This window comes from Protopterus annectens, chromosome 1.part2 (assembly GCF_019279795.1).
Source record: "Protopterus annectens isolate FY-2018-M chromosome 1.part2, PAN1.0, whole genome shotgun sequence".
In the NCBI taxonomy this organism is placed as follows: domain Eukaryota; kingdom Metazoa; phylum Chordata; order Ceratodontiformes; family Protopteridae; genus Protopterus; species Protopterus annectens.
The window spans coordinates 397,330,571-397,355,467 of NC_056727.1; the positions used below are offsets into that span (position 1 = coordinate 397,330,571).

General features: G+C 36.2%; 1 protein-coding gene across 1 annotated transcript in view; it reads left to right on the plus strand.

Annotated features, from left to right (window-relative positions):
* Window positions 1-4,577: 4,577 nt before the first annotated feature.
* Window positions 4,578-24,897, plus strand: part of LAMP5 (lysosomal associated membrane protein family member 5) — a 243,507-nt gene continuing 223,187 nt past the window's right edge. Inside the window, exons 1-4 of the mRNA XM_044056616.1 lie at window positions 4,578-6,168; window positions 6,666-6,838; window positions 7,774-7,905; window positions 9,190-9,295. Of these exons, the coding sequence (XP_043912551.1) occupies window positions 6,042-6,168; window positions 6,666-6,838; window positions 7,774-7,905; window positions 9,190-9,295 (538 nt within the window). The 5' untranslated portion in view covers window positions 4,578-6,041. The remainder of the gene's footprint in view (window positions 6,169-6,665; window positions 6,839-7,773; window positions 7,906-9,189; window positions 9,296-24,897) is intronic.

A 24,897-nucleotide genomic window follows, 5' to 3' on the forward strand; every position in this document is an offset into this window, starting at 1 on the left:
CATTGAGAACTCAGTCATGTCTGTCCGAAGCTCCCAACAGGATGAGCTCCTAAGGTCATTCACTTCCATGCGGGTTTTTCTGTTTATTCATCTCCTTGGAAATTAGTATCTATATAAATTGGTATAAGGTTATATTAAATGTCTCCTTATTTTTACATAAGATGTAATACTTATTTATCTTTTTGAAATTAATTTTGTATGTTTTGTCCTTACTGTAATTACATGTCAGGCTGACACAAAATAATTGTGCAGTGTGCTGGAGGCATTCTTGAACAATTCTGAAACTTAAAGAACATGTCAACAAAACAATCTACCAGCAGTGAAGTGGCTGTGCTAGAACAAACCTTGAAGGACAAAATTTATGCACTGAAAGTTTTGTTTTCTTGGAATTAGTTACTATGTCACAATTACATCTGCAAGAAATAAACATGGACACTCCTTTGTTACTATGGGCTAACATAACCAGTCATATCTGATTTGTCTAATAAAGTAAATATTTGCAAATACAACACAAAGTAGGTTGAGTCTATGATACTGTAAAGGGCACTGTATTCTTGATTTTAGAGAAATTGTACCATCTTGTCTCTATGCAATAGAATGGAAGGTATATTATGCACAATAAACTGACAATATATCTGAAACTTCAGAATGTTGTTCTCACTTGTGCATCAGAAAATTCTAACAGATGACGCTGTCATTTGTTTACAGTTCAGGAATCTAGAAGCACACTAAACTGGTGAGGAAGAAAAAGGGCACTAGAGAAAATTTTGATTTATAGATGGCCTGGCAGTAGTCATAAAAACAAATGAAGAAACCATGGCAGAGCAGCCTGAGAGAAATATGCAAAGACATTTGAGCTCTGGGATCAAAAATATGAGGTATTGATCCTACTGTACAGCTCATTCTTCATGATATATCCCCTGAAGCCATGCTTTGGAAAGGGCATAGTAGTGATGGAGGCACTTGATAAAGGTTGACTCAAAAGGCTATTCCTCAGAATGGGTGCAGACAAGGATGAATATATATGTGCAGCACTGGTGGTCATTCTTCAGAAAGGACGCAGACAAAATTAATGGACTGCATACAGCACTGAAGGTCATGCCTCAGAAAGAGTATAGACTAGATGGATATTTGTATAAAATTGGAGGACATGTTTAAGAAAGAATGGATGGACTCCATGCACAATTAAAGGCCATACCTCAGTAAACACATGAGCTGGAAACAATCTGTAGTTGAAGGCATGATTCACATAGGACTTAAGACACTCTACAGCTAAATAAGACTATAGCAAAAGTAGTTTGAAAAATAACTGAAAATAGATACATATGCATGTCAAATGAAAAGGCAGACTGGGGACATGATATAAATATATAAATATCAGGAGGCACTGAACAATTTATATTTACTAATAAATTGTTGACTACACTGCCTTCTCTTCCTTTATGTTGATGACCTAATCTCTAAATATAACCTCATTTGCAAGCTGTCTCACTATCTTAAGGGAACACACACACACACACACGTGTGTGTGTGTGTGTGTGTGTGTGTGTGTGTGTGTGTGTGTGCAGATATGCTCATAGGACCCCATAAAAGTAGAATCAATAAAGTCTACTGTCCCCTATAGTACTAACATAAAGCAAGTCAAATTATTTAAATGCATAGTCTATATTAATACCAAACACAGAGACACTAAAAACTTTGGCGTTTGATCAACCATGGCCCCAGACTCCAGTACCACATCACACACTGTCGGTAATTGCACATTTCTCCTAAAATCATAAAGGAGAAACAAACTTGTCCAGAGTATTCCATGTATGTCCACAAACTCCAGCATCATTGTGTTTCATTTCCCGAAGCCACTGTTCCATCCATCCATATCCAGTTTTATTCTAGCCACTGTACTCTGCTTGCGATTCTATCCACCCTTCAAAATTAAACGTAATCCCAAAACAGATTTGAGACTACTCAGAACATCTACCGTCACAAAATCATCTCTAATCGCACAATACACTCATCCCTCCGTGCGGATCACTTTTTCACTATAGTAGGTCCAAATTTATGAAGGTTAATTTAGTGCGATTCCTTCTCATATCTCAGACCTCCCCACATTTACAACTTTAAAAAACTAAAACAATAAGTAAAAATGATACACAGAAAAAACAATCGGTTAAAAACCAAAAAGAAAATCTAGCAAAACTAGACTTTCCACTGTGTGATTGATACCTTAAACCTCTTGTATTAGCGGCGGCATGGGATATATGCAAATTACCCTTTAAGGACATCAGGTGTTTCAGCTAAATTGCAATTCTGAATGTCCATGACTTTCACAAAAGCATCATAACTCCATCTCTTTAGGGTGTCTACCTGCACCTACAGAACTTCCAGATTCAGGTATAAACTTAAATTCTGATCCAATATGAAATCCTTAGCATCAGAAGAAATTAGTTTATGTTCAGTGACCTTAATGGTTTGTGTCCTCATAGGTCGCCCCACTGATATCTATTGCTCATTCTCATGACACCTTCGCTATGCTCAGATCTCATATGGGTCTTTTTAATTTCAGTCCTTTGCAAGGTTCTCAGCATCTTTTCCATAAGAATCAGAATCAGAAACAACCAGAAAAATCTGGGACAAATGTCCCAGATCTGGATTTTTTAATGCTTACTCGCTTGAAAAGTAGATAGACTCAGAAAATATACTTGTAGGTGCATTGTTAAAGTGTAGTGAGTCCGTAAATATAACAGCTGGTATGGTGGAGCCAATGTAACACAGAAGTATCTAAAAAACATACATTTCATAAAGCACAGAGCAAATTTCTGAAGCAAAATTATGGACGCAACTGAGAGATTCTTCTTTTTAATAATAATCCAATGTAATTTGTTGCACAGCATTTTATCAAAGGTCATTTGTTGCACAACACCTACCACCTCAAAAAAGTGGGGAGTGCTTTCAGGAACGAAAGGATCGTGGACACGAAAACAAGGGGATTTGTATGCGGTCTGAAAGGAGAAGCATCTGCAATGTACAGAACTAATTCGGATACAGTGCATAGAAGCTCCAGGATGAAGTGGACGGATGGCATCCTGACAGTCTTTCCAAAGAAATAGCCAAATACCAGAAGATGCATTCAACATTCGTGGAATACCTGCACTTTCAAGAAATATGGGTATCTGCACCTTGTGGGCGACTATGTTGTATGGGAAATATCATATCAAGTTTATAAAATAGACTGAATTCCACATATGCTGCCAAAAGTATATGCTTGCCTTTATACTTCTGCAGAGGTATAGTATTAGCATTGCAAAATGTGCAGATAAGTTAATAAATAAAGCCATTGGGCGGTATTAATGAATTCATGACACCTCTCAACTTAGCATGACGTTACGATTTTTACCTCCAGGTTTAGCCTTGCTCCTCCGAGATTTACTTTCCTTGTAAAGTTCACCTTGGTTTCCAATACACAAATCGTCAAATTACTAACTAAAGCAAGTTAATAAAAGATTATTGTTATTATAAATAGATCTAAAGACCTATTCTGGAAAAAAATAAGAAAGTGATCCTATGTCTGAGTCTCTGTTGTGATGTTCAATCCCCAAAGGTTGAAAAGAGTGAATAGTATAGTTTTTGTAAATTCGTGTCTTTCTTCGCATTTTTCTGTCATCCTCCACTTCCTTGGAAAAACCTGGACCTTGCAGAGCCGATGCGCTCTTGTGCAAGGAGTTGTGCAAGGAGTTGTGCTTTGCTACGTCTGACTACATACAGACGCCAGCTATGTCAACGCCAGTTTACACTACAGGAACATCTTTTCACACTCTGGGGTCCCAATAAAAGGGCAAACATTTCACAAAATAAAATAAACCGCAAAGTACGTCGTGAACAAATACTTTTTGCTAATTTCCAGTCACAGAGAGAAAATAAAATAGAAAGCTGAGCTGGAGGAAGGGTTGGATCATTTTTGTTAAAAACACAAAGGGGCGCCCAGGCTTCATAACATTTTCTTTCAAGGCAGTCTGTCTACTGTCACTTTCTCTGGCTGATTGTTTTCAAGCTGATGGTGGAAAAGAGAGAGAGGTTGCAATGAAAACAACGATGCTGAAACAGTCTTGTCTGCAAATATTTATAGCAATCGTTTAGTATCTGATGTTGTTTTGTTTTATGATGAGAATTAAAGTGGCGTGAATCCTGACAGTAAAGATGGCTTGCAGCTTATTTTAAGAGAGAGTTTCTAAGCAAGCGAATCGCATCTTCGGTTGCACAGAATACCTGATCTGGACCCGTTACTTGGTTGGGAAGAGGTTTAAGATGGACACAGTTATTCCCTTCCAGGGTGGATTGTTATGGAACAGTGAACTTGCAGTGTGTCTCACTGTCTATAGGACTTCAGAAGGAGCACCCATGCGTGTTCTTCCTTCCCTTTTGATGTGGGAAGGAAGGGTGTGAACGCAGGGTATAGGATCACATCTGATAATCCCAAAATCACTGTTGACATGATAATTATTATTCTCTCGCAAAGACCTTTGACTTAAAGTAAAACATCTCACTTTATATTGGGCAAGGACTTTTGCAAAGTGCTGATAATGTTAGACAGAAATCACAGAAGCGTGATAGAAGTGAGATTATTATACGTGAAATGTACGTATTTACCGAAAAAAATGAAAACCCTATGACAATCTAGCAAAAATGAGTACATATCACCAATACTATTTACTTATTTTATTGAAACGTTTGAACCAATGTTGTCATTTTTCTGGACAGTGTGACGTTGTAGTCTGCGGGGGAGGCACTGTTCTCTGACGTGTAAATCTAAGGGGTAAAAATGACCGAAACACTTATCAAGCGGTGTTTCATAGTTACTAATTCACAAGAATGGCAGATCTGGTCCCTTACACACTGGGAAGGGAATAGCTTTGGAAAGCACGACTTAGTGCGTTTATCCATCCCTCCATTCACGTCTCCACTATCTCTGCTTCTGAGTTTGGAGTTTCACGCACCAGCAAGCCCAGCTGCTGTATCACCGACAAGTTGTCTGTTAAGAGATGTTCAGAAGAATTCGGAGCTGGCACGTAAATGGTATTTCCCCTTGATTACCAGGGATGTGGTGTGCTTCCCTTCTAAATGTAGTGACTCGATCTTCTGCAAAATCCAGGCGGAGAGACTGCAGTTTGCATTTGTAGTGTCCCACGCGTGCCCCCCCCCCCCGCGCGCACACGCACACACGCTTAGATATTCTCTGAAGCTATGCGTTATTCCATTCCACAAATCCGCCACCCACCCCCACGATAGAAGGAAATAATAGACGTTCTTGCTAGTGTTCCTTCCTGCTCCTACGACGACACTTAGACGTGTTTTTCCAGTTCTGATAAATCCAAAGCTGCAACTGCAGTAGATGAAGATCCCTGTTCCTAGGGAGTACTTTTAAAATTCCTGCTTTATACAGACAAAAGAGTCACTTAGCTGCTGCTACAGCCTGCCTACATAGAGAAACAAAGATTTGTGACTATTGCCTTCAGTACAGCCGGGCAATAAAACATATTGCCCTGCGGCTGCATACCTTGAGTAAAATCACTGTGGTCCGCTTAGGTCGGGGCAATAGCCCATTTCCTAAAAGAAGCCACAAATGTAGTTAAATTTGACATATGATGAGTGTTACACCTAGCCTTCCCACACACCATATCTGCAGTTGCAGATGTAATCTGTTGTAACAACTATCACCCTTCTGAAGAACCTCGGATGCTGTGATCAGCACCAAACTGCTATTATATTTCTGTAGTGCTGCATCTCTCTCTGCAGTATTTCCTCCTACAGCTCTAAAGACTGATACATCTTCCTCTTGACAGTTAAGTTAACAGTCTCAGTGGGTGCCTTTGTTGGCACTGTGCGTAAATGATCGTAGGGTACTTTTCCTACTTGTCTTCCACAGCAAGTACTGCAGATCCAGTTCAGCGTGAGTAGCCACCACCCCCACGTTTTGCAGTCAGGGCTGAGATTTAGTCACAGCTGCTGCTGCCGCTACTAGTTGTTGCATTGATTTTAGGTTGTCAATGGGACTCGGGGAGCCAGAGACTGAACAGGCAACCAGAAAGTCGAGGAACAGAGCCAGCATGGAATTCCTAAGCAGGAGACGCCACAACAGCACCCCGTTCTTACTGTCCTTCCTCTTCTTTTTAAGTAAGTAAATTAAGTATGCGGTCTAATATGATAGTATCTGAGTTTCACTAAAACGTGGGTTGAAAGTTGTTGTGAGTTACAGATATATTTTGTAGTATCAAGGGCCAGTAGAGTACAGATGTAGTTATACCTAACCAAAGAAGTCTGCATGGTTTCTGCTGAAGCTATGGCTGTATAGTACCTTCTTGTAAGCGATTCTGAGTAACCTGGCATCAGTTCTGCACCTTACCTGCTGTTTTGATATGAAGGGAACAATATTACTTTGTATGTGGTCCCAAATTTTGAGATAATGTAACGTTTAATTGTGGTACCATGCAGCTGTCTACGTTGAGATGGGATCTGACAGTTCCAAATAAGTAGAAGCAATAACTTGTGTGAGTGAGGCATACCCGCGCTTGATGAGGCATACCCGCGCTTGAAACCGATCTCTGGTAACAAGTGCAAATTAGAAAAGCCCTTTTTATATTGACAACAAATTACTATGTTTTGTTCCACAGATACGCTGGCTCAGACAGTGGCCGAACTAGAAGCAGAGAATCTCTCGGGCCTCTCTCCTAATCCAGAGAAGGGTATATTTGTGGTCAATGAAAACGGCTCCACTTGCTTGATGGCCGAGTTTGCTGCTAGAGTGATTGTCCCCTACGACGTGTTTGCCAGCAACAGCGTGGATGTGAGTACTGCATGACACAAAGGCAGCATGTAGTGAGGTGATGATGATAATGATGATGGGCAGTGGGGCATAGCAGCTTCCACTAGGCAGAAGTACATACTGCCTTAAAGCTCTAGCATATTGTAGGAATACGCAGTGGTTTTCGAATCTCTTATTTATAAAGCATAAAGTAAATGTATGAAGTAGTGTAGGTCTGTTAATTACATGCACTTTACCTTTCCACCGAATTTCTTGCTCCTTTGAAGACGCTTACAAACGTACAAAAGCAAAACTGACTGAAAGCAGCTTTTGGGTCAGGAAATTATTACTGGGATGTCGTTTTCTATTATCCTGTGGGTCAAATACTATGCCTCTCTAGGTAATACCTGAAACCCAAACTAATCAAGCCATGTGGATTCTGAATTAATAATTCCTGCAGCCTCAGCATTGTGAAATGTTCAGTCTTTGCCTACAAAGTATCATCCAGTTAAAACAGTTTGAGAAGTGTACATGGAGTTTAAATTAAGCCAGACATTCTGGTTAGATTATGGTGTACGTAAAGATCCAAGCAAAAATCATGCTTTGACCATTCTGAACGAGACACCGTTTTGTATGACGAATTTAGACCGCAGTAAGGCATGCAATTATCGGGCAACTGCCAGCTAGCAATCAACTTATACTCGAGTACTCTGGCCATACTTAGGCCTCACCTCTATTCCAAGTTTGCATTAAGCTAAACCTTATTTAATAAAGTATAACCAGACTGATCCTGAACACTATATTTTTGGGGTGGCAGTGGTGATCCATGTCTGCAGAGTATTCTTCTTACCTGGTCTGCTTATTGATGTCACTTGAGGCTGCCTGGAATCAGCTTTCCGTTTAGTGTCACTATAATATTGTGGATTTGCTTTGATCACCTTTGTGAAATGTGTAAGTAAACGATGTTATTTCTTCAGTTGATTACAGAGCAAGCGGATATAAGGATCCCTCGGAAAGCAGAAGTAAAGGGGAGATGCGGCAGTACAGAATCGGAGTTGCAGGTCTCCTGGTTCAACGCAGCCTACACATTACGCTTATTCTTTGTGAAGGTAACAATTACAACTATTAATTAGTCTAATTTCAATGGAAATGACAGTAACTGCCACAAGAGGTACAGAGGCATATTTAAAATCATTAGACGCCTTTCTTTGTGACCACAGCATTATTTATTGCACTTGAAAATTCTTTAAAACTTTCTTCCGTTTGAGAACGCAGAAATAAGCAAAATAAAGCCAGACAACAACATCTAACCCTTCAAGTAAGTACTCCGAAAATGCCCAGTAAGAGTAGTGGGAGTGTCAGCAATTTGTTTAATACCAATTTTACGCAAATCTGAAAGTGCTCGCACCAAGAGTGTAGCAAGCAAATTCCATTTTGTACTCACATGCTCTTAGTACTACCCCTTGAACACGTATCACTTAAAAATGGGCACATCTCTCAAAAGTGCTGCCCCCAGGCACTTAGTAAATGTAAGTACCATTTCAGCGGTTCCTCCCAAAACTATGAAAAATATCGTTTTTAGATTAGCAATATTTCATATGTTGCTAAAGGCATTCATTAGACAGTTGTAGACATAATATGACTTGAAAATTGCCATGTTGCTATAATGCTCAAAAAAATGCACTCGGCAGAGTACAAAGTGTATGTCTGCCTGGTACACCCTTGGCTCGCACTGCAAAACGCTGCATTCAATTTACAGTATCCCACAGAAAATGAAGTCATGCTTTTTATTTGTCATCCTGTTTAGTAAATGCAACTTAAATTACAATTAAATGTGTGCATACATAGCCACCCCCCCCCCCACACACACACACACACGCAGAATTATATATAGCTATGTACGTGAGTTGAGTGTGTGTCTGTGTGTGTGTGTAGTTTGTTGCAGCTCTCAATTACAATCAAGAATGTCGTAGCCCTTCTGTTTTCAGATTTACTTCACTTCATACACATTTTCTTGAGAACCATACACCTATTTCCAAATCTGCAGTACTCACTTGAAATACTAAATAACTGAATCAAACACATCATGCAGAAGTTCTTTATTTCGAAATATTACATGCGTATTATTTATGAACACATGCATGTGTAAAATGCAAACGTAACTCTTTATCTTAGGTTTTTGCACTGACTGAGGGGTGAATAGTATTATCGGTATGACCGTGTGGGTCTCTGTTGTTGAGAGGTATGGTTCGGTTGTGAGGAGGAAAGCCCCCCAAATTACACGCGCACACACACACACACACACACATGCACAGTTGGAACAGTTACATCAGCACCAATATTCTTGCATGGTGTTATGCCAGGGTGATTAAATGAGCGATTTTATTTTGCAGGAGGTCCATAACTCATCAACACTGCAGACAGCTTCATGGAAATCCAACAAAATACAGCTGGTCTACGACTCTTCGGAATCAACGTACTTTAAGGATGCCGTTGAAGGTATGTTTATTACTGACAAAAGAAGGGGGGTAGATCGATGCAGTTTGAAATCACATAAATAATGCAGTTGTTCGGGTTCAAATAACTAACTTTTAGAGTTATGAATTTTTGTTACCCTTGTTTATTAAGGAATCTTCTTAAGTATGAAGACCAGCTTGCCCCCCCCCCCCCCCCCGAAAAGAGGCTGCTAGCCTAATAGGACTAACCCGGTTAATAAAAGATAAATAAAACTACTAAGATGTAGGTATAATGCTATGATTTTTGTCCTTGGATTTTGATCTTTGCCTCGCTCCTCTTAGATTTATTGACTTTCAAGAATAATACACATTATTAAATGAGAAAAATAAGCCTATACAAAAATTCCTCGTCACTGACTACATGAGATCTAGTATCTAAAGGCATTCATTTCTTTGGGTTCTTTGCTGCGATTTTCAAAGGCCAGCAACATTATTTTTAATATTCAGAAGCTGAGTGGTATGTTAAGGAACAATTGTACCTCACCCCCGTCTTCAGGACCAACACTGAGTACAAAAATCTTGCAAATTATTGCAAATGCAGGTACTAAAGGACAATTCAGCCAGGGACTAGCAGATGTGGATTTTTTTTACATTAAACTGCAGCTTCACAGCTTTCTGCTGTCTTTGATTTTGGAATGTTTGTGTCCCCCAAACCTGTATTTTTATTGCAAAACCTACTTTGAATATTAAAGCAACGGACTTGACAATATCTTCTACTAGCATCATAAGTAGGTATGTCAAGTTCTGAAAAAAAATCAGAAATTTCTGTAATCATTTATGATTTTTAAGCAACTCCGGGAAAGGTGGTAGAACATTTAAACTTGCGCAATAAGCATTCTCTCTCTCTCTTTGTGTGTGTGTGTGTGTGTGTGTGTGTGTGTGTGTGTGTGTGTGTATATATATTACAACATTGACTGCAGTCTGCACCTTATAAAAGAGTTATTCAATTCTGTTTAAAACATGCTCATCACTTATTTAATGCATTGCCGTAAATTCTGAAAGGGAAAGCCAAAAAAGACTCAATTTTCAACAATGAAAACGATAATATTTCTGCAAAACTTGTGGTACTTGAAGGTTATCTCATTACTGCAATTGTAGGGAATTGTGCGGATTTTCTGACGATAGCAACACGGATGGACTGTTTAATGTGAATTACCTGGGCATATTTCAAAGGATTTCTCCAGTACATTTGCATCTAACAATTTAAAAACTGGATTTTTTTTGCAGAAGATCAAACAAAACAAGAAGCGTGTTTTCTTGTGGTATTTTGGTGGGAGTTGTGTGGGTACTTGCAACATGGGGAAACACGCATAGCAAAGGCCCAGAATCACGGACAGCTTCTAAATAGTGCCCTAACAAACTTAGGACAGTAGAATAGCAGGTTTTGCATTAGCATGCATTTTCTGTAAGATATGAAGTTTGAAACTCAAATGTCTGTTATTATTTAGTAGCGTCAATCCTCACTGATTTGCCAAGAAAACACAAATTCTACGTGGAGCAGACCTAAATTATGCGACAAAAATCTATAATTCTGCAAAATTCTGAACAGTTGAAAGGTATGTAATAGTGGCCCATTATAAACAAACTAGCCCTGATCTGTTCTAGACTAGCACTGGAGTTTTGAGAAGGGAGGAAATACAAGTACAGTATGAAACACAGGTAGGCTGGCTGAAAGTATGTAAATAACACTCTTGTCTGCATATTTGGGGAAATCCACGAACATCTTCTAGTTGACTGCTACCAATCGTGTGCAATTTATTCTTTTTGTTATACGCCCTCTTAAAAACGTGCGAGAAGCGTGAAGGTCAGCCCCCCCCCAAAAAAAAAAAAAAAACTTAATATTTACACCAAATAGTTTTACAGGCAGACAGTATGGACTGTTCACCAATATCACCCAAAGCTCCCAAATTGTGGCAGATATTGGCACTTATGAAGGACCTAGCATGCGTTTCACAAGCAATTGCAGTTATAAAAGAATCACGTACAGCTCCAAGGGATGGATAACAAATACGTGCAAAATCAATATATACATAAGACATATATTATTTGTTGATGGAACTTTTTAAAATAAAACCGCTTGCTTCTATTGTGACAGTGGGCCCCGTACAGTCATACACTTAAAATTTACCATCAACCCGAAAAGCTAAAGTGGGGTCTTGACAGAACAGTTTTGCTACAGTTCTACATTTCAATGACAATGCCCCAAGTCCTTACTGGACAAATAGTGTGAAGCTGCTCCCCAGATGGACTCCATGTACATTACCTTATGCATGCAGCATTTTTCAGATAAACAAAATACTGAAACAAGCACATCAGTTAATATTTTTATTGCATATACTGCCAGGTGTCCAAGTGCTGTACGGTGTAATTTTGTTTTATAGACTACAGCCTGTAATGTGATGTTTAAGTGAGGGTGTTTTTTTAAAATATCAAAAGACAATTCTTCCCTGTATCTCGTCACTGGTTCGACAATTCATGGTTAATGTTCCTGGTTAAGACTTTTGCTCTCCTTACACACAGGTTACAGTTAATTTCCAAATACATACAGCAATAATACATGCAAAGGTGTGGTGTACTATAGAGTGACAGTACACAGATAGTATCCAGTTCCACAAACAGACTGAAATAACAGATTATATAAATTTTGAGAGTAAAGCTCTAAAGAGAGACAGCTATCATTTTAAAATTGCACGAGTAGCATATATTTCTGTGATGCAGAAGTCAGTTGAAGACCCTGCCATTTTAACCTGACACTGTAAGCAGAGGTTTATCTAGGCATACTTAGTGTACTCAAATTATATATATTTTTTCTGATTATCTCTTCAAAACTTTATTAATCAAAGTGCACAGAATGTTTAGAACTGTCTAAACTAATGTATACAGTATATAATACAAAATAATGCGTGTGTGGTAAGAACACACCTCTGAAATAGCAATTTTATGGTTATAATTGTTATCGGTTGAAAATATCTGTATTTTCCTATGTGTATAGGGGCAGCATTTTAAAGGCAGAGTACATTTTTAAATGATAGGTGGGTGGTAGAGGCACTGTGATAGGCATGCACCTCTAAAAATAGAAATTTTTGTGGCTGTAAATGGCAATTGTTGAAAATGTTTCTATTTGTATAGGGACAAAATTCGAGGGTTGAGTACATATTTTTAAATGATAGGTGGGGATAGTGTCAGTAACATTAGGTATGCATACAAAATAAACATTCTGGTTACACCCCTGAAGTAACATATCTGTAAATTCTAAATCAGAATTAATTTACTTCATTATTAACAAAATCACAGTACCTTGTTGCCTGCAAAATAACTATAGAAAAATTCATTTTCTTGCAGAGAAAGGAGGACACTACATCTAGTACACAAAAACAAGAAATAAAACTGTAAAATGTATTTTAAACATGTAACGGTTCTGTTTGCTGCCAAAATGTTTTGTTCCCAAAATAATTATATCCTGGGCTTTGTAAATCAACATATCTTACTTAGCCTTATTATTGGTTATTCCTCATTTCTGCCCTGCATACCCAGGTCTGTCACAGAGCATCAGTGTTTGTAAGCCTACAGTGGCAAGATGAAAAGTATTGCAAGATTAAAAATGTATTGGTCGGGACCTCAGTGTTCTAACTCCATCCTAATAGTACCATTTCCTATCATTTGTTGTATGTATCTAGCAGTAGTTAACATTTAATCTGTATTAATTGCATTGTGTGCAAATGCTAAGTAAGGAATATACACATCCACCTTTCTGTAGCTGATGAAAACTGACACTTCTAGGTGGTATAATTGCTATACAATAGGATGAGGGTTGTAGTACTGCTATACAGATTTATGAAGCTAATGGTAAACCTTCTTAAATAATATGTATTGAATGTCTATCTTGTTCAGTTTAACAGCTGAGACTGGTGTTTTCAGAATCACCAAGATATAGACAAATAGAGTAAAGGTAAGCCGGACCATATCACCAGTGACACAAATAAGTCTCAAGATATTTTTAGTATCCCTCAATTTAACCTAAAATATTATTGCTAAAACAGTATTTAAAATTCAGTGCTATTGTCACAGAGCTAATGACTTAAACTCATAGTTATACAGAAGGCTAAAAATACTGATTTCTGAATGAACTGTCCAGAGCCATGTTAACAGTGGGCATTCTGCTTGTTAAGAAAATAAAGGGTAATAATTATAATAGCATAGGGGCTGAAAGAGATAGTGCACCTTGTAGTAAAGTTTATTATACCAAATACCAGTAAGCGACATAAGGAAGTAAGTGCTGGGCATGAATATACTCAGGCTGTCATTAATTTTGCTGCAGAGTTTCTTGGAAATGTCTGGTACTATATTTTACAAGTAGTGGTTCATTTTTTTTATTCAGTACAATGGAATGTTGTGAGCGAGTTATTGAGAATTCAATAAGCTAAGGTACTGTTTCTGGAACAGATGCAATTAACAATTGTATATGTCACAGATCATAGATTAGTACTAGGCTAACTGGCCTTGTGGGACATTTTAAGCCTAGCCAATTACCCCATGTAAGAATCAAACCCTGCACCTCATGTCTATAAGGTAAACACCTTACCATTAAGCCAACCTCCCAAGAAGGTACAAGATTAGAAAAATATCTGTAAAGTAGAAAATAGGAAATGGGAAAATGTGCTCTGACTCCAGTGCGAGAACAAGTAATAAAGTATATAAGGGATTAATATAGCAAGTATAAGCTCTTCTCTAACCTTGTAGTATCATAAAGAAGTATAATGATTGTAGACTCTGAGAATGTGAGAAGGAGGTTATTTGAAGTTGTATTACATAAGAAAGAAGCATTAGTTATGAATCCCATATATTATTTTGTGCGGTATGTGTGTGTTCTAAAGCAGTACCTAACTCTGAAGAGGCTATGTTTAATAATAGTCAGCTAACACAGGTGTTAGTTGGAAAAGTATATTTGTCATGCATTGATTCTCACTCTGAGCAATCCTGAGTTTTTCTATTAGCTTTACAAGTATACTTCAAAGCAATTTAAGAAACAAAGTGCCACATTACTAACTTTATGCGATGTGTGTGTGTGTGTGTGTGTGTGTGTGTATTAAGCGTGCTTATGTAAGATATGTATATATAAACACACACAGAGACACACACACACACACACACACACACACACACACACACACACACACACATAGAAAGATAGATAGATAATATGGCTCCTGTGTATTTTGCTGAATCTCATTTAGCTGAATCATAAATCATTCATAAAAATCTTTTGAAAACTAATTTCTTTACTAAGCACAAATTTTGTGGAATCCCAGGTCATAGAAAACTGTAGAAATGTAGAGATAATCTCTCTTGGGGTAGCTTGTTTTTGTGCACCAACAATGATTCACTGTATGTGATATTTTTCTTTTTCTCTAATATTGAGCAACTATAGAGGAAGTATATGTATGAGAGAAGGGTACAAATGGATTTCCCCCCTTAAAAATGGTATATATGGTCTTTATGAACATTTCCATAACTTGTGATTCTACAAACTTAGGTTTCATTTAAATTTAGTGAATTTTCCCATGATCTGTGATTCATCTATATGAGATTCTTTAAAAGACTCCATCAATAATAAGCATTTGCATCATGTGAATAAAATGTCTTACAACTCATTCTCACTTTCGCTCTTCGGAAAGCATGACAGCAAACCTAACTGCAGAACCAAGTATGTCACATCACCACAACTACATTTGTTTCTCTTTATCATGCCATGACAAAGCAACCCTTATGTATCCCAAAAGCATTTTGTGACACTCTACTTATCGATGAAGCAAAATTGTGGTTAGAGCACTCCAGTTCGTTAACATATATTTTAAATATATATATATATAGAGAGAGAGAGAGAGAGAGAAAGTCTTTCCCTATTTCTCTTTCAATAGCTATAGATATTGACATAAACAGAGACATAGATATAGCTATAGATGTAGATTTAGATGCAAAAGGAAAGACTTGAAATGCTGATGTTGCATTGCATCAGCTGTGGAATTGACAGCAACTGCATTGGGTGCTGTCACCAAGGTTGGACCACTCAGCTTCAAGAGAAAAAGTGCATTTTTTTTCTTCTTCTTTAATGCTTTCTCTTATCTCCATGCATATGCACTTCTGGAGGTAGCATACTTATAGAATACATGTGCATGGGACATAGACTTCAAATTTCAGTGATGCAGGAGGTAGTGCTCCCCTGAAAAAGAAGTATGCATTAGATTTTTGTAATGATTCTACAGACAGCTCTTTGTACTTACAACATTTTGCATTTTTGCTATTTTATTTATGTTTTTAGTCTCAGCATAATATGACACAATGTTCTATAGATTCAATGTTGGTGTTCATTTAATACATAAATTCTCAAGCACATATGTGTGCATGCACAAATACACTTGCACACATACACACACACACACACACACACACACACATACACGCACACACACATACACATACAGACACACACATATATATAGATGCACAGTGGTGGTGCCTCGGAAGCTGGAGAATGAGGCAAGGAAGCAGTGATTGATCACTGCAGTCTTTCAGTATGGCTGCATCTGGTCAGTGTTTCTTGCATGGGGAGCCGATCAGACTAAGAATAAGAGGTTGGATGAGTGAATTTTTAATACACATTTTACCCTTTCTTTTTCATATATCAGTAAAATATTTCTATAGCAATATTTTTGTGCTTTCAGTAATGATCACTTCACTGTGACATTCTACTTTAAAGATTCATGTATAATTTTTTGCAGGTTTTTGCTATTATATTAAATTATTTAAGTGCATTGTAAAATAATTTTCAGATTAAAACAAAAAAATTCTCTTTCCTTGATCCTGCCTTCCACAGGTACCCCCTGATGCACAGTGCAGAAGGTCTAGAAGTGCTTTGTGCAGTCTTTAATGTGGCTGTGAAAGCCACAGTGGGATTGCTTACCCCACTCCATGTAGACCTTCTTTACCTAAGTTCTTAAGACCTTAGGTTGATACCAGGATCCATGAGCATAGGACGTTGGGACAGAGGAAGAAGTATAAATGGGTGTGTCCTGTCTTCTTTAAAACTAAGAAGCAAAGGAACTTTTCCACTTGTCTTCACAAAAAAAAAAATGTGTGTTATTCCTAAATAGTTGAGCACTTTCATGTCACAGCAAAAAAAATGCTTTATCAAAACAAAGACAAATGGCATACTAAAGGAATATTGGGAAGATATAAAAAGAAAATTTTAATTCAGTAAATAGTGACACAAATAATAGAAAGTCATATGGATAAGCAAAAATCAAAATTAGCTATAGGAGACAAAATATTCTGTTGAAGAATACCAAATAAATTAAACATTTTTATGTTAATTCATTAAAAGCAGATCATTCTGGAGATATGGAGGACTATCTGGATACTATTAGATTAGAGACAACTAGTAATAGTGCAGGTAGTTCAGATGGGCTTCTTGTAGCCTATTCAGGAAAAGCTATTTCTTAAGTCAGAGGGCCAAATTCCAAAAGACTTGCTATTAGTGCAAGTGACCGCTTACTCTGAGAGCAGGTGTTTTGGAATCTGGTCCATGTAGCAAGCCTATTTATAGATAGACCGTACACTGATATAAGTCATTTACACTGAGAGCAAGTCTTTTAGAATCAGGGCAGCCTCAGACTGAGAGCAACTCTTTGAGAAATGAAAAGTTAGAGACATTAAATGGACGCAAATATCTGGACATCATTTTCAAAGAGGCAGCAATGGGGGGGGGGTAGGACAGTGGCTTAGTAGTTAAGATCTGGACTTCACTGATTCAAAATCTAGGGTTTGGACAGTGTCTGTGTGTAATGTGCATGCTCTCCCTATGTCTGTATGAATTTTTTTCTAGGTACTTTTTGTTTCCACCCACATCTCAAAAATATGCTAGTTGATTAGCTACCCTGAAGTGTCCACATATAGTAAATTAATTCTTGCACTTGTGGCCTAGGCCATGGCTAAAACTTTTCCATACTGGCAAGTTCACTTTCCCTGCCAGTAACTAAGTAAATAATAAAAACTATGTAATATGCCAAGGAAAATTGAAAATTATGCTGAAAGCAGTAAAAGAAAATAACAGCAGAATGCATCAGTAACTAATATCACAGTAAATTGGGACAATCACATATATTTTATATCTACTAAACAGAGATATATGGCAGGCATTTTAATAAATAAATGAATAAATACATAATGATGATCAAAGGAATGGGTTAATATAATTTTGATTAAGAAAAAAATGTATGCTATCCCTGAACACATCAGAATAGGTGATACAGAACATAACATTTGGAAGTCAAAAAATAAAACAATTCCCAAGTCAGATGATATGCTTAATGGCTTATGTACAAATGCAAGAAATAAAAGGGGGGTATACTATGCTATCATTTTAGATATTATGTAAGAAACTTTATGGAAATGAGGGTAGGGATTATAATACCAACAGTTAAGAAAGGAAATAAAAGTGATCCAGCAAATATATCCACCAGTACAAAAAGATGGGAGACACAGCTGTTTCCTAGTCTCTTGCCTATTCTTGGATTTATGAAATGAGGTTATGGATAAAAATGCATTGATATCCCAAAGGTAGGATAAGAGCAGTATCTTGCACAGAATTTGGTCATTTTGACCTGGGAACTTTAAAAGACAATTAATGAATATATAGAAATATACATATGAAATTAATAAATATTGAAATATATATATCAAAGTGTGGCATAAATATAAATATCACAAAAATTAAATTTATGACACTTAATTGGGAAAAAGGATTTATCAAGTTTTTATAAGAAATAAAAAGTTAGAGAAAATAAATGAATGCAAATGTCTGGCCATCATTTTTCAATAGCCAGCAAGGGAAACACTGTCTCAAGCCAAATTGGTCACACTGACTAAAAAACAAAAAGAAGTATGACCAAATAGCTAATAGTGAAATTGAGCACTTATATCTCACTTCTATTAGTGATTTCTTCAGAATATGATAGAAAAAGTATTCTGAAGAAGTCTCTAATAAAAGTGAGATGGAGGTGTTCAATTTCATTGGCAGATAATTTGATCAGCATTCTTTTCATTTATGGTTCTTTTTTGATTGTTTTGCCCATTTATCTGAGCTTTGGCTTGTTTTTGAATCGCATTGACTAATGTTGATGTGGAATTTCAACCCCATGCAAAAACTGAAAAAAGGTATTGATGATAATGACAATGACCTAACATCTTCAGTACATAAAATAAAGGTGGATAAATCATACTACACATTTGTTAGTTAGACTTAATGTATGGAAGTGTTGATGTGAAGTTGGTATTAATTACAGTAAAATCCAAGATAAATAGTGTACTCTTACATAGGGCTGAAATAGGGGAAACTAGTAAACAGCATGGACTCCGGAAGCCAGTATACACATTGTTAAGGAACATACTGAAGCTCATCACATAATTTCCATCACTACATATAAACAACGAGGTAGACAAAGGCTCACAGATAAATACTAGGCAAGCAGTCTGCAGACCATTACAAGTCTAGCTAATAATCCACATTCATCATTCCTTGGACCATGCACTATAGACCAGGATAGAATCTGAGGCTGCCCATCCAGTTAGCTAGATTTACTTTGAAGGGGAAGGGATGTTACTTGGCTAAACATGCAGTGGACATTTGCTCCCAAGGTGGAGGTACACTGTGATATTAAGCCATCATGCCAATGTGTCTTATTTATCTCTTGATGAAGGTTTATTTCCTTTAAAAAGGCATTTGAGGAGCCATTTGTTCTATGAAGGAATATGAATTCAAAGAAGGTTTCATTTTCATGGTTCAAAGGTCTAGACACATATCTCCATGGAACAGTCTATAAGAGACAGAATGTAGAGAGAAATGGATGCCAGGCTGTCCTGATAACTAATATTTTTGAGGCGTCTGATCTTTTCAGCTATGATTTTCTTAGGTCTCTCAAGTTGAGTGACATATTAAGACAAATACATGGCAAATAGGGCATTATATTCAATAATGGGTCTGAGGAGGTATGAATAAAGGGGAATTAAGACTTCTCTGGATCTGGAATAGATGCCCTTGAATTTCAGCTGTGCTAGACAGAAGACTTTCCAAACTACTATGGAGACATAATGGTAAAAAAATAAGGAATTATCAGCAAGGTGTCAAGATCCCTTATGACAACCTTTTGGGGGAGTGTAGCACCTATGTGGTATGTGAAAATGGTTTGATTTCCAAACTGAGCTATATTGCATTTTTGTGCACTTAATTTGAGACCACTGTCCTTGTACCAGTTGTTAACATGGTCTAACTTATGTTGGAGCAATTGTGGGTCAGGGGAAAATTGACTAATAGGGATTATTACCTGATTAAAAAATTGTATTAATTTAGAAAGGAGAACACTGAAAAATACAATTTGCCTTCAGAACAGGAATCTGTATGGAATGCAACAGAAAAAGTGAATATATCCAAATTCATCATGTTATTTTCATCAGTCTTTGACAGAAATTTTCAAGGCTGGTACAATGATATTGGTGACTCTCAGTGACTGGGATATGCAATCTCTACTGAAAAGTGCCTTCTAAGCCTTACCAACATTGATTCCAATGAAGCATGCCTTAATCGATACTAATGGTAGTATAAATTTAAAATTAATAACTTCATTGATACCAGGAGGTTTATTAGCTACCAATAATAGTTGCCATTTCAGTTCTTTCACTTCAAGAACATTATTGCAGCCTTCTCCCTTTAAATCAATGCTCATATGAGTAATAATAAACAAAGAGGCCTTTTGAAATCTTTATAGCCCATGCTATGTTTTGCTAATGCATTAGACAAATCTTTTTTATTATTTATATCATACACATGGTATATATGATGTGCCAAACTTTCTTAAAGTTCTTCCTACATAAAAAGTAAAACATGATAAATATTTTGCAACATATACCACCCTACAATGTTTATAAGTATAATGCACGTTAACACCAAAAGTCTTACTCAAACGATCCAAATATAAAGCAGGACCACTATTACTAAATTTACAATATTTAAATTCCCTGCATGGATATGTGCCTTTAGGTCTGTCAACTACAGGAAAACTGCTACTGAAATAATTTCTAAAAACAGAGAGCTTTTAAATTTGCATATTTCTTATTGATAAAAGTTTATCACCAATGACTTCAATCATATCACTATTACCTTGAATAATTACGGCTGATAGCTTTCTTTATTAGAACATTATCAATTGTTAGAGAAATAGCCATAGTAACTAAGGAAGTAAGTAAATGTATTTCCAACATCTGGTTATTTATTTGAGTATGCATTCTAGAAGGTCTAGAAAACTTACCCTTTATCATAGTAATTTTCATTCTCATTGAATATAAACTGTTGAAATAGAGATAGTTGTTCAAAACATTGCCTTCCTGAGCAAGCTGTTGTCAAAATTATTAGAATGAATATTCATAGTGATTGTGATATCCAAAAATTTAAAACTTATTTCATCATTACTTGCTTGCGCTATTATCATTTAAAAAAATCATCACCATTTTATATAAAAATCAGATTATCAATATAATGTTTAAAAAGGGGCACATATCAAAAATGTAGGAAATATGCAAGAATCTCAGTTCCCCCCACAGTAAAACCAAATTAATAAAACTTGGGATTGCAACACCCTCCAACCACAACCCCATTAATATGTTTTTTAAACACCTTTACTGAATTATCACTTGTGACATAGACAAATTCACATTTATACAAAAGTAATCAAACTGTTGGATAGATTAGACAGAAAAATAAGAAGGATGCTTTATCCTCACCTAATGATTTATAAAAATCAGTGCATACCAAAATTATATATTCCCTGTTCCGAAGGAGGTATAGGCCTCCTTGAAATTGATTACATGTATAGATCTGCAATCGTAGGACTACACATAGCTGCTTACTTCACAAGACCCAAATGTAGTGAAAGTTCTGAAACATGAAAAGAATAAATCTAAGTTCACTTCCCTGCTTAGTCTAGCAGAAGAATATCAGCATCAAGGAGGAATGGAAATCAAACCAGTAGATAAAAATCAGGTAGCAACTGAATGTGCAAAAACAAAAGAAAGAATATAAGGTGAAGGACCAGATGATAAGGCAAGAAATGTGGAAAATGCACAATAAAGATCCTCTTGTTGATTAGGAATGAACGCAGGAATGGCGATGAAGAGTTCAATTCAAACCAAGAGATGAAAGGTTAATATTGGTGGCCCAAGATAGTGGGCTATGTATACGTTGGTTTACAAAGTCCATGGAACATGTGGGAGAAATGGATAAATGTAGGTTTTGTAAAACAGAATTGTGCACCTCGTTGCTGGTTGTGACATACTAATGGCAGAAGGACTATATACTGAAATGTATGATAATGTGTCAAGACTGTTGCACTGTGGATTGTGCAAACATTATGGTATTGAAGTGACAGAAAAACACTGGAAATATGAGCCACAAAGCATCATAGAAAATGATGAAGTCTACATCACATGGTTTCACCCATTACCACCAGTTCAAAAGATAGATGCTAGAAAACTGGATAATAGTGATCTATGAAAGAAGTGTAAAGTAGCATTGATCACTAAAATCTCCACACCCAGTGACTACAGTGCCTTGCGTACAGAGAGAGACAAAGTAATAAAATATCAGGATTTGCAGGCAGAAACGAGAGCAACATGGAAGAAAGAAACCCAGACAGTTACAATATTAGTAACAACAGGTCTTATAAAAAAGAATCTACAATCATATTTAGATATGTTACCAATACATGCAACTCAGTGCAAACTACAGAAGGAGTCATTACTGGGAACTTAGCACTTCTGGCTGATGTCAAAGATTGAAACAATACTAATTTCATAAACTTTAATCACACATTGACCTAGGAATGGGGTCCATTCCCATCATGGTATTAGAAACCCAAAAGATTTGGAGAAATTAAGAGAGTTGCAAACTTTATACATCACTTATAATCTACCCAATCATTTTCAGTCAAACATTACATAGCTCATTTAAGTCCTGCCTTCTTTTAAACCTCATGCTTCCCCTGTATGTATTGTTCCCACAATTCCCATTTTTTTCTATGTAGTTTGCTCTTAATCTTTTCTAAAGAGCTCAATTTCAGTTGTTTTATCTCTCTTAATATATTCGCTACTTACAATATAGTTGGTTTAGATTTTGATTTCCATTTTCTAGTAATTGCTTTTCTGGCAGTCACCAAAATTAGACACAGTAAAGCCTTACAATGTACAAACAATGCCAATTCTGTATCATATCAAAGAAAACTCATCTCCCTCATCACACCAATCTACCCACCCAGCATCTCTGACAATACATCCCACAGGGAATCCTTAAATTCCACCAAGCCACCACACTCCCAGAAAATGTGTTTCCAAGTACCGCTTACTTCCCCTTCATAACTCCAACATTTGCTACCTGAGGAGAAATTCTCTGGAGTCTACTTGGAGTATAAAAATATCTATGTAAACATTTCCAAGCAAAAATCCTAAATCTTTCAGAATTGTTTGCATATTTGGGAGACATACATATATCCTCCCATTGTTTCTTTGTGAATTGCTTATCTCATCTCTCTCTTCCTAATCCTTTCTGGCCTTTTCTGATTGATTCTTATAGTAATCATGAAATAGTTTATATGCTGTACTAATTATTCCTTTTTTATGGCAGCTTCTGTTCTAGATTCTACTAAAAACTCTACCAGTGCTGGTCTTATATTTAGTACCCCATATTTATTTCTCTTTGCTATACCCTGATATCAATCCTTGATAGGTAAGGCAATTTCTAACCTGCAGTCCAAATAAATTCTTGGCCTCTTCCCATTGTATTACCTTTCCATCTCTATTTCCTCCCAATACTTTGTTTTCTTTGCCAGTTTTCCTCCATAAATTCCAGCCCCCTCTTGCCTATCTAGTGATACAATTTGTTACAAAATATATAAAACTGTCAAAAGTATCATAAGAAAAACACACATTTTTCTTCATCATATTTGCATATATATTTTTTAAAAACCTGACATATTGTATATTAATATCCCAGGGAACATAAGTATATAACAATGTTATATCAATCATAATAATTGGTCATTCTACTCATTTAACATCATATATTCTCAATTCATTCAGAAGACCTTGCAAATCTTTTATATAAGAGTCTAAATTCTGCACTAAAGCATTCAATAAACAATTTAAGTAATTTAAAAATGAAACCATTCCTAAAAAAGAGAGATTTTAAAATGTTATATTTCCTACAGATAAAAGTTTATCACCAGTAACTTAACCATATCGCTAATACTTTGTATAAATTAAAAATAAAATCTGTTTTACACACCCTGTTGTCAACAATGATGGGGGCTACATTCACATTTGTGATTTATTTGACGTACCATATAATTTACCAAATGTCATTAAATCTTTTTAAAGATAATTAAAAACTTCATAACTAATTTGTTCTTCATTAAAAAATGTAACAAACTTTTATCTATTTCAGTTTAGTCTTTCAAAATATACCCAGAGTTGATAAATTTATAATTCAACGTTTTAGGCAAAATCGTTTCCCTAGCTGAAACATAATCATTACAATCAATTAAAAATTCCATTCCCTTTATCAGATTTTATAATGCACAAGTCCTTCATGTCTTTTAAAGCCATAGTGTTTTCTTTTCATAAATTAATATATGTAAAATCTGTTTTCTTTATAAAAATAATTTCTCAGTACATTTTCATGTTTTTCAAAAAACTATGCAGATTATGGTGCAATCCTGGATTGAAAAGATTACTTATTAGTAAGGAATATATATTAAAATCCAAGTTCATGTCCTTAAAGATAAACTCCAGGTTGAGCTTATGGATGAGTAGAGTTCTTTTAAGGCATACACCACATACCTGCCAGCAAACACATGCACATACCATAGCTGGAAAAAATAATATCACCCTGAAGTGTCCACATATAGTAAATTAATTCTTGCACTTGTGGCCTAGGCCATGGCTAAAACTTTTCGATACTGGCAAGTTCACTTTCCCAGCCAGTAACTAAGTAAATAATAAAAACTATGCAATATGCCAAGGAAAATTGAAAATTATGTTGAAAGCAGTAAAAGAAAATAACAGCAGAATGCATCAATAACTAATATCACAGTAAACTGGGACAATCACATATATTTTATATCTACTAAACAGAGATATATGGCAGGCATTTTAATAAATAAATGAATAAATACATAATGAAGATCAAAGGAATGGGTTCATATAATTTTGATTAAGAAAAAAATGTATGCTATCACTGAACACATCAGAATAGGTGATACAGAACATAACATTTGGAAGTCAAAAAATAAAACAATTCCCAAGTCAGATGATATGTTTAATGGCTTATGTACAAATGCAAGAAATTCGATTCATAACAGGATAGGCAGTATGGTAGTGTGAGGGCCAGAGAAATAGAAAGTAGAAGTGTTAGCTTATTCAGAGTAGTTCCTGTTACAGGGGTGTTAGATATTGGTTTGTGAGTTTTGGTAGACATGTTGAGAT